At 35.5% G+C, this 11,667-nt stretch overlaps 1 gene segment (V, D, J or C); it reads left to right on the top strand.

Moving 5' to 3' along the window:
* The first annotated feature begins 255 nt into the window (after positions 1–255).
* Positions 256–1,965, top strand: LOC131525238 (T cell receptor alpha variable 17-like). The segment is given in 4 exon segments: positions 256–349; positions 456–800; positions 1,269–1,313; positions 1,437–1,965. Coding segments are annotated over 4 exon segments (624 nt in total).
* Positions 1,966–11,667: the final 9,702 nt, after the last annotated feature.

Raw genomic sequence — 11,667 nt, 5'->3', positions numbered from 1 at the left:
AAAAAATAAAAAATAAAAAATTTGTTATATGGTCAAAATGATTATTTAACATTTATCCATGGACTTAATCTACACAAACATTTAGTCAAGTGTCTGTGCAAGCTAACAGAGCACATCCAGTCAAATCATGAAGATTTTCATTACAGCGCATAGAAGTTTGATGCAACAAATTGATCTGATACAGAGACTTCTCGTCTGGAAAGGAAATGCAAAGTCTTTGTGGTTCATTTCCACTGCATTGTGGTGGAACCTTTAGTTTGATTAACACCTTTATGATCGACAGACACAATGGAGAAAATCATTTTCTTCTTCTGTGTATTTTCTTGGAATATGCAAACCACATCCAGTGGTAAATATATTCCATTTCAAAATTGACTAAATTAACATATCAACCTCAAATACAATAGCCATTAACATGAAATGATTGTTTTTTATCTTTATAAATGTGTCTTCAGATGTGTCAGTGCGAGGATCTTCTGATCTGTTAAGAGTTCAGACGGGAGAAAACATCAGTCTGAACTGCAGCATGACGAACCGATATGAAGTCGCCTGGTATCACCTCAGATCTGGAGAACTGGATCTACTGATTGCGGCAGAGAAAGACAAAAAAGGAAGAAAACTCCTGATCAACTACAATCCAAACAGCCCTCGTCTGAAAATGACTGCAGACGCTTGGGTCACCAGAGCCACGCTGGTTATTTCTGGAGTCACGGAGTCAGATTCTGGTCTTTATTTCTGTGGAACAAAGTCTGACGCTCCAGAGATGTTCTTCGACAAACCCTTCAGACTAGAGATCGAGGGTAACAGATTTCAGTTTTTATGTCATATCTTCACATATGTGTGTATTTGTTTGTTGGGGGAATGGGTCAGATGAGCCATCCAAGACCTTAAAGAGCAATTTTTGTTATTTAATTCATGAAACTAGTTTTGCTGGCATAAATGAATATATTTAGGATGATTCAGTGATACTGAATATATATATATTTATTATTTTTTAAATCCAATTAATGCAGTTTTCCCCTCTCATATTTATACTGAATTAATATTTCATATTCATTTTTATACTGGATATCGGAACAAATTTTCAGACCACAAATACAGACCTACCTTTCTTGATCTGAAAAACAAATCCTAAAAGCTATGAAATGCCATTATAATTGTTATCGCATAAAGAACAACTTCAAAACTACAGAAGCTCATCTTAACCCAGTCTTCCATATACAACTGACAACTAAAAACAGTTGTGTGTGTGTGTGTACATTTATCAGGTCTTATTGTAGTACAAGAGACAGAAGAAGAAGCTGACAACACAGGTAACATGCTGATTGTTATGTTGATTAAATCATTGCTCTACTGTGTTCTGTATTGTATTGTATTTTAGACATCAGTTAACACTTTCTGTTGTGCAAACATGAATAATTCCTGTCTGTCTGTAGATGGAGTGACTACAAAAGAGAGGGCATTGATGTTCGGTGGTGTTGGTCTGGCTGTGTTTGTGTTTTTTCTGGCTACAGTCGTCGCAGGAGGAATCATTCACTATCACGCTTGGCAGAAAGGATGGGCTGCAGCCAAACGCTCATCTTCGATTCACCACAAATCGGTTAAATAACTTCTATTTCTGCTACAGTTTGACTCAATCTATCCCTGAGCTTTGCTTTGCATTGCTGTAGTTCACCACAAATTAAAACAGAAAACTGTGGCTCAGATGCTTTTCCTGTTGAGCAGATTTACAGATGTGTTGCGGCAAATGTCGTCTTTTTCAGCACATTTCAGTTTGAATGTCATCAGGCTGTATATTTATCTAGAGGAGCATTATATGTATACTCATATGCTCATTTCAAGAGAATAAACTCAAAAAACAGCAAACATATGCTTTATTGCACATTATGCACATTTTATATTCATCTAGAGAAGCATTATTATATCCATATAAGCTAATTTAGGAGAAAATATAAATGTCACATGTTTTATGGCACATAAAACCTGATTAAATAAAAATGTCTTTAATATTAAATGTGTTTCTTGAGAGTTCTGATCAAACAAACTGCAGTAAAACTAAGAAATTATATGATCATTACTAATGTTAAACCTGTATATGTGCAATGTTGTCAGATCTGTTCTCACAGTTTCAGGAGAACAAGAAATGGTTTTATATCAGTGTCGCACAATGAACAATCATGATTTCCTGACCGACTGCATTAAAATGATGCAACTAAAACCACAAAAATATGAGGTGAAAATAAACAGACTATTACTGACACTAGAGAGCTTTAAGAAATTCCTATATTTAGACAAGTCTAATAGAATGAACACATTAGTAAGAGTTGCAGTTACTGAATATATAGGAAATTGAATGAAGATGCTCCCCTTAAGAACTGTGTATTCGCAGCTAAACTGTAACATATTTAGAGATGTTTAGTATGTGCAATATGTTACTAAGATAATTAAATGGAAACCTTTGCTGATTTACTTCTTATAGCACAAAATTTAAAATAATGAAACAGTTCAGCTTCAGTGTAAAGTCCTGGAAACAGGCATTATTTGAAAATAAAAATCAGAGCATTGAAGTCAGACCTACGGTAGAAATTACCCATCGTACCATGTTTCTCATAGAGGTTTGATACAGTAGACCAAAGTGTGTATCACTTACAAACTATTTCAATGCTTTTCATTGGTCTGGAACTGAAAGAATGGAAAGGCTTTGCGGTTTAGTGTCTCTGCATTGTGGTCTGATAATAAAATATATACATCAACATGTTTTAAACTCTGAACAATCAGAATGGAGAAGATATATTGGTGTTGTGTTACGTGTTCACATCAGTCATGTGACCTGTTCAGCTCTGACAGGTGATCTGAAATCCGCCCATCATATCACATGATCAAGGAGCCGTCAGGGAAACAGGTCTTTCCTTCAGAATAAAAGCCAGTATTGAAGTTAAATATTAAATTCATGTGCAAATTATTAAATATTTCACAATTCAGTCACTGAACATCATATAATATTATATTAATATGCTGTAGAGGGCTATAATGAACAATCATTTAGCCTTCTGCTCCTTATTGGAAGGCACCAAATATTGCACACTGTCAAAACATTCACCTGTGTGTGTGTCTGTGTGTGTGTGTGTCTCTCTCTGTGTGTGTGTGTGTGTGTGCATGTTTATGTGGTTTACAGGGACACAAATTTGTATAATAACATGGGTATGACAGAGGTATTACAATTTGAAGGTGGTTTATGAGGACACTGCCTATGTCCCCGTAATTCAAAAGGCTTAAAAAACATACTAAATGGTGTTTTTTTTTAATCTAAAAATGCAGACAGTCTCCTGTAAGGGGTAGGTTTAGGTGTAGGGTTGGTGTAGGGCAATAGCACATACAGTAAGTACAGTATAAAAACCATTACGCCTATGGAGAGTCCCCGTAAACCACATAAACCAAAATGTGTGTGTGTGTGTGTCATACTTTTAGTTTTGTTTCTATTTAAATATAGTTAATCGTGCATTGGTTTACAAAACGTTGACACCTGAACATAAGATTCATACAGCAAAACCATGTAAGTTTTCATGCTTTATGCCAACTTGTTTTTGTGTCCTATACTGCTTCTCTGTAAATACTAAATTTACAGCATATGCTCAATTTGTTTATTACTACAATTATTTTGTTGTTTTTTTATAAACACTGTAAAAAAAAAAATGTTGTTTTAACTTGAAGTAACCTGGTTGCCTTAAAGTTAATTTAAACTAAAAAATGAGTTAACTTGACAAAAGTTGATTTGACAAAAATAAAAAAGTTGTGGTTAAAAATAAGGAAAACAGTTTCTTACAGTGTGGGGTTTTTGATATAATTATTTGATCGTTCTGCATTTAATGGTTTTCTAAAACCAGTTGTTTGTGTATTGCGACTTTTGGTTTAAAAGATCATTTTAGGTCTTGTTGGTGTAATTTAATAAAAATCATGACACATTTGAATGTACTCATTTGAACTTGTACTGATGAGTAAAATTCATCTTAATTTGCTGAGAACACATTTAATTTGAGGTATTCTGTGATTATTCCCTGAACATAATTCACTTTTGTTGATTCAGTCAGTGCTGTCTGGACAAACTGGTTTAAGAGACGTTTAATGTTAAACGTTTAATGTTAACGTTAATGTTAAATGTTAATGTTGGACAGTTTATCGGGGTTATGATTTTTGTGGTTATTATTGTAGAGGACCGATGGCCATATGTAGACTGTATAAATGCGTTCCAGCCCTAGAATTCATCTAGTTTTAATTTGATTATTTATCTTCTACAATTAACATTAATAGCCAGCATGGCACATCCTTCTCTGCCTACTGAGACTGTTTTCCCCATGTCCCAGACATTTATTGAACTTGCCAAAGAAATCATTCTCTTGAGAGTTTTTTGTGGAGTGCTAGGACAGGAGAGAAGAGTATTTCATTCATTCTAGACTAGGGAGAAATGTAACAATTATAACTTTTTAGCATTCAAATGCCGTTTTATCTTTTCAGCGGTCAGGATACAGTCATCTGTGTTGATAAATTGTAACCATTCTTGGTTTTCAGTGTCAGTTATTCTAGTTGATTGTTTCTCTGTTGCATCACTCGGTCAAGTGACTTTGACATTGTCCAGCATTTGTGACCCTGGAGCACAAAGCAGTTATAAGCATCACAGGTATATTTGTAGCAATAGCCAACAATACATTGTATGGGTCAAAATTATCAATTTTTCTTTTATGCCAAAAATCATTAAGATATTAAAGAAAGATCATGTTCCATGAAGATATTTTGTAAATTTCCTACCATAAATACATCAAAACTTCATTTTTGATTATTAATATGCATTGCTAAGAACTTCATTTGGACAACTTTAAAGGCGATTTTCTCAATATTTTGATTTTTTTTTTTTTTTGCACCCTCAGATTCCAGATTTTCAAGTAGTTGTATTTAAGCCAAATATTCAGATGATGTATAAATCTCAAATTCAAAAAAATGACCCTTATGACTGGTTTTGTGGTCCAGGGTCACATATTATGTCTTCACACATCATTTATTCATTCAGGAATTCACCACAACTGCACTGACACATCTGATACAAAAGGTGGCACTACTAATTGTTGGCTCCTTAATGCCTTCATTTCTACATATTTTTAATCCAGCTGACCAAAAATAACTCTCTTAGAACATGAAATAATGCCAGTTATGGAGAACAAAGACAAACACCACTATTTTTTCACTGATACTTTGTATTGAATGAATATTATGCTGTCTTGTTTTCAGGAACCACCCCTAAACTCATGATAGGGATAAAGGGAGACGAAGTCTCTGAGATTTTTTAAATTGAGTTCAGTCAGTCAGAAATCGTCTCTTCTGTCAGACTGAAGAATGTAGTGGACGAGTATTTAAAGAAGGAGCCTGTCACATCGTCATCAAAGATCTGAGCTTCAGTGACACTGGGAAATACATTCTGAGAGTCTATTACAGTAATGATCAGACAGAGCTGGAGCAACAAATCAGGACGTACCAACTTTGTGTTCACGGTAAAGTGAAAACTGATCAAACCATCAGCATGTGTTTTCTGTTTTTCTTTTAGTAACAGCATGTAGCCAATAGAGACTCTGATCTGAATATTAAGCTTGTCCCATTCAGTGTACTTATAACCTTCATAAATGACACTATTGTAATAATGATTAATGTATTTGTGTTTCTCCTAAAATGAGATTACTGTGAAAATCGGTGAGGAGCTGAATTGTTGTCATACACTGATAAAGTGCAGCATCAGAGCAGAAGAAGCACCGGGTGGAAGGAGGTCTGGAGCAGAACTGATGGAGTTCAGAGCGAACGGATCACCATTAGAGATGGAAAGCTGGTCATTAATGAATTTTCACCCAGAGACGCAGGAACATATCAAGTTCTGGACTCTCTTGTTGACAGCTGAGGTTTATTCATCATGATTTGAACAGCAACTCGATGCTAAACTGTTTGATAAATATTTCAGTATCCTCTACAGCAGGGGTGTCAAACTCAATTCCTGGAGGGCCACAGCCCTGCAGAGTTTAGCTCCAACCCTAATCAAACACACCTGATCCAGCTAATCAACTCCTTCAGGCTTATTTGAAATGGTTTGTGTGTTGGAGCAGGGTTGGAACTAAACTCTGCAGGGCTGCGTTTGACACCCCTGCTCTACAGCATCTACAGAATCAGGCTCAAATGGAAAACTGAACAACACAAATGATTACAAACCTAATGAAAGTGAAAAACACAGAAAGTAAAACAGGAGTCACTGAGAGATTTATGCATTAAACCTTAATACCCTTTTTAGGTGTTTTTGAGGCTCTTTGTATGCTTTAAATTGCATGAAACTCGACACACAGAATTATCTACTATCAGAAATTGGCAAAAGCTCAGAAATGGGCATAGAAGAGGTGGCACCTTTGTGCTCATCAAGCCGGACAACTTTATCATTTATAGTTATTAGCTACAGTGGGGCAAAAAAGTATTTAGTCAGCCACCAATTGTGCAAGTTCTCCCACTTAAAAAGATGAGAGAGGCCTGTAATTTTCATCATAGGTATACCTCAACTATGAGAGACAAAATGAGAAAAAAAAAATCCAGAAAAATCACATTGTAGGATTTTTAAAGAATTTATTAGCAAATTATGGTGGAAAATAAGTATTTGGTCAATAACAAAATTTCATCTCAATACTTTGTTATATACCCTTTGTTGGCAATGACAGAGGTCAGATGTTTTCTGTAAGTCTTCACAAGGTTTTCACACACTGTTGCTGGTATTTTGGCCCATAAGGTTAGGGCCAAAATACTTTCAACTCCCTCCAAAGATTTTCGATGGGGTTGAGATCTGGAGACTGGCTAGGCCACTCCAGGACCTTGAAATGCTTCACGAAGCCACTCCTTCGTTGCCCGGGCGGTGTGTTTGGGATCATTGTCATGCTGAAAGACCCAGCCACGTTTCATCTTCAATGCCCTTGCTGATGGAAGGAGGTTTTCACTCAAAATCTCACGATACATGGCCCCATTCATTCTTTCGTTTGCACGGATCAGTCGTCCTGGTCCCTTTGCAGAAAAACAGCCCCAAAGCATGATGTTTCCACCCCCATGCTTCACAGTAGGTATGGTGTTCTTTCTCCTCCAAACACGACAAGTTGAGTTTTTACCAAAAGTTCTATTTTGGTTTCATCTGACCATATGATCATCCAAATGCTCTCTAGCAAACTTCAGACGGGCCGGACATGTACTGGCTTAAGCAGGGGACACGCCTGGCACTGCAGGATTTGAGTCCCTGGCGCAGTGTGTTACTGATGGTAGCCTTTGTTACTTTGGTCCCAGCTCTCTGCAGGTCATTCACTAGGTCCCCGTGTGTTTCTGGGATTTTTGCTCACAGTACTTGTGATCATTTTGACCCCACGGGGTGAGATCTTGCGTGGAGCCCCAGATCGAGGGAGATTATCAGTAGTCTTGTATGTCTTCCATTTTCTAATAATTGCTCCCACAGTTGATTTCTTCACACCAAGCTGCTTACCTATCGCAGATTCAGTCTTCCCAGCCTGGTGCAGGTCTACAATTTTGTTTCTGGTGTCCTTTGACAGCTCTTTGGTCTTGGCCATGGTGGAGTTTGGAGTTGGACTGTTTGAGGTTGTGGACAGGTGTCTTTTATACTGATAACGAGTTCAAACAGATGCCATTAATACAGGTGAGTGGAGGACAGAGGAGCCTCTTAAAGAAGAAGTTACAGGTCTGTGAGAGCCAGAAATCTTGCTTGTTTGACAAAATATCAAAATACAAAATATCTTCATGGAACATGATCTTTACTTAATATCCTAATGATTTTTGGCATAAAATAAAAATGGATAATTTTGACCCATACAATGTATTTTTGGCTATTGCTACAAATATACCCCAGCGACTTAAGACTGCTATTGTGGTCCAGGGTCACATATATGCTTATGGCACAGATATATTGACACCATTATAATAATAATTAAAGCATTTCTCTATCTCCTCAGATGAGATTTCTGTGACAATTGGTGAGTAGCAAAAGTTGTCAGATGCTGATAAAGTGCAGCATCAGAGCATAATCTCAGAGCGAAAGGAGGATTGGAGCAGAAACAACGGAGTTCAGAGTGAGCAAATGACAGACACTGATGGAAACCTGATCAATAATGAGTATATGGACAGCGACACAAAAACCTTAATTACAATGAAACTCAGAGGTGAGAGAAACTCAATGGATGATTAGAAATATTATGGTGTATACAGGTGATGTTACATCATGATTTTAACAGCAAGTTAATACTAACCTACGTATATGGCTAACCTTTCAATATCCTTAGGCTCAAAGCTTTACAAAATCTTTAAATACTGAGTTTAAATAATAATAATAAAATAATAATATGTGCTCTCTTCCCAGCTTCCCTCCTTCTACTGTCTGTGCTTTTGCTTCTGATTCTGGTTGCTTTTAAAAGAAAAAAGATTCGCTGTCGAAACATTCCTTGAAAATGGGCCTTCAGAGCTAGCAGATCTGTGGAGGATTCATATTTATGTTACAATGTTACAATGTTTCAGGGTTAATATGCCGATACAACTGCAAGTGTCAGATATTGCCGTTTTGCATTTTGTAATTTATTACATTGTCATTTTTATTTATTACATGGCACACACTTTTCCATTTTGAATGTGATTCATTTGGAATGGTTTGTGTTTTCACTATAAATGTTCTGTAACAGTGTTTGATGTTTTTATTCCAAACATAAAGTTACAGTATTCTGGAAATGTTTCGCAAATTGCATTGAATAATTTAAGCAACCAATAAGAAGACGAAACATTGACGAAACAAAAATGTGTTTTTAACCTTATGTATAATGTATAACGTGCTCGGCTGCTGTAACTTAAATGTGTGAGGCTTCCAGTTTCATTCACTTATTTATAGTTATTTATAGCCGCACAAAACAAAATATGCAAAAATACAATTTTTAGATGTTAAAATAGTTTTCAAAGAAGTGTTTGCTTTTGCAAGATGTGTGTGTGTGTGTGTGTGTGTTGTGGTTTTGTGTGAAGAGTTTTGAGAAATGGAGCCATAGTTTCAAAAACTGTGTGTAAGCATTTTGAAAAAAAACTGTAGTCGACTTCGTCCGGCTCTTTCGGTAAAGAGCACAGCGATTCTAGTTCATGCTTTAGTCACTTCCCGTATTGATTATTGTGATGCTCTTTTTTATGGTTTGCCTTCAAAGCTTCACTATAAACTTCAGTTAGTACAGAATTCAGCTGCACAAATTAACTCCTATAACTGAACACATTACTCCCATATACAACACTTGCATTGGACAAGTATTACATTGCACTGGCTCCTGGTTAAATACTTTATTGCATTTAAAATACTTCTCCTTACTTACAAGGCATTCGATAATCTTGCTCCTTCATACTTATCTGACCTTCTTCATATCACTATTAGATCATCTTCTGTACTGACTCTTGCTCTCCCTCGTATTCGCACAGCTTCTAATGGATCTTGAGCCTTCAGTCATGCAGCTCTTTTTTTTACAGAACTCAATACCACAGGATGTGCGAAATAGTGAAGGTCTTAGTGTTTTTAAATCTAATTTTTAAATGTATGAGATTGCATGTATGCTTGTATCAGGTCTGTGCAGGCTGTAATAATGATTATCCTTCTTTAACATTGATTGTTTCATTTAAGGTTCCTTGAGTGTCATGCAAGGCACCTATAAACAAAATGTAAATAAAAAAAAGAAAGAAAAGATAAATAAACCGTGATTAATGGTTGTGGCTATTTTTCAGGTTTGTGTGGTTCATTTGTGCTTGTCAGAGATATACAGATAAACAGCAAAATGTTGCTTTTATTAATAAAGTAGCATTTATTAATTTAACATACATAATCAGTATTCAAACTTAAATTTCAAGTAGTATGTTTTACGCAACTTCAGGTTTATATCTAGAGAATGAGCTCAAATATATGGTTGAATATCATTAGACTGTTTATTTACACATTATATATTTATCTAGAGAAGCATTACTACATACATATAAGCTGAGTTCAAGAGAAAGTATAAATGCCATCTGTTGTATGGCACATAATGCTTGATTAAAAATTTCTTTATTGTTAAATTAGTTTGTTAAATTATGATTAAATAAACAACAGTAAAATAAAGAAATCACATGTTGTACATTTTCTAGCAAAACAAACAAACAAACAAACATCATTAGCAATGCTCAGCCTCTTTAAACACAACCGTATATATGCAATGATGTCAGATCTCTTCTCACATTTTCATAAAAAAACAAAAAATGGTTTCACATCAATGTCATACAATGAATAATCATGATTTTTTGACTGAGTGCAATAAGATCATGCAACTAAAACCACAAAAATATAAGGTGAGTATCACTATATTTAGACAAGTATAATAGAAGAAAAACATTAGTACATTAGTTTAAACATTACATTAAACATTAGTTTAAATCACTGAATATATGGGAAGCTGAAAGAAGACGCTCTCCTTCAGAACAGTGTGTATCTACAGCTAACTGTAACATATTCAGAGATGTTTAGTATGTACAGGATTCAATATGCTTTTGAGCATTGAATGGAAACATTTGTTGATTTACTTCTTATGGCACAAAATGTAAAATAATGAAACATTTATGCCACTTGGTGGCCATAACGCTTTACTGCAGCCTCTGTGTTGAGATAAACTTTCAAAGCATGTGACAAACGATACTGAAACTTTGAAAGATTAAGTCCCGGAAACAGACGTTTCGTCAAAATAAAAGTTCATTTTTACAATCATATGGTAGAAATATCCAATCATATTATGTTGCACATAGTGATTTGATGCAATGATTCAAAGTGTGTAGTAACCATTGTTACCATCATATAATCAGAGGAGCATAGAAACGTTTATGAAAGTGTTACTCCACAATACAATAGCAAAATATATAAACATGTATAGTATTTGTATGTTACATTAATCAGTGTCTAGCACACCTTCCTAAGGAAAGGATACGGACCAGAAGACATTGCAATTACTACATGATATTTAGACAGACTTAAAGAAGTTCCTGATCTATGCTTGTGCTCTTATTATTTCAGTTATTTTGCCTTTAATGTAAATAAACATGTGCAAACAATATACTTGCTCTTGTGAATTTATTTTGATGTTAATTACATTTACTTACAAATTCATCATCATCATGTAACATATGCTATGTTACTATAAAACTCTTACGACAAACATGTCTTCTAATATCTTCAGTTGTTGTGTATGTAGCTGCAGCGGACACATATTAAATGACTTCACTTGAACGATTGTGTGCGAGCTGTCTCTTTAATACCACGTGGTTTATATAGAAGTTGCTGCTGATTGGCCTGACATTTTGACACACCCACCAAACAAGAGAAAACACATCTCAAACCCTGTTGCACACCGTTTCCAGGAAACATGTCGTTCAACCCGGAAACCGTAGTAAAACGTAGCACACCGTGTGAGCCTGAACGTGCCCCTGTTGTGTTACAGTTTCACATCAGTCACGTGAACTGTTCAGCTCTAACAGCTGATTTCACCGCCCACCAAATCACATGAGAAGCAGGTGTTTCTTTCAAAATAAAATCAGAGTGTTGAAGTTAAATATTAA

This window comes from Onychostoma macrolepis, chromosome 19 (genome assembly GCF_012432095.1).
Source record: "Onychostoma macrolepis isolate SWU-2019 chromosome 19, ASM1243209v1, whole genome shotgun sequence".
Taxonomy (NCBI): Eukaryota; Metazoa; Chordata; class Actinopteri; order Cypriniformes; family Cyprinidae; genus Onychostoma; species Onychostoma macrolepis.
The sequence above is the reverse complement of the archived record's forward strand: the minus strand, read 5'-3'. Positions and strand labels throughout refer to the sequence as shown.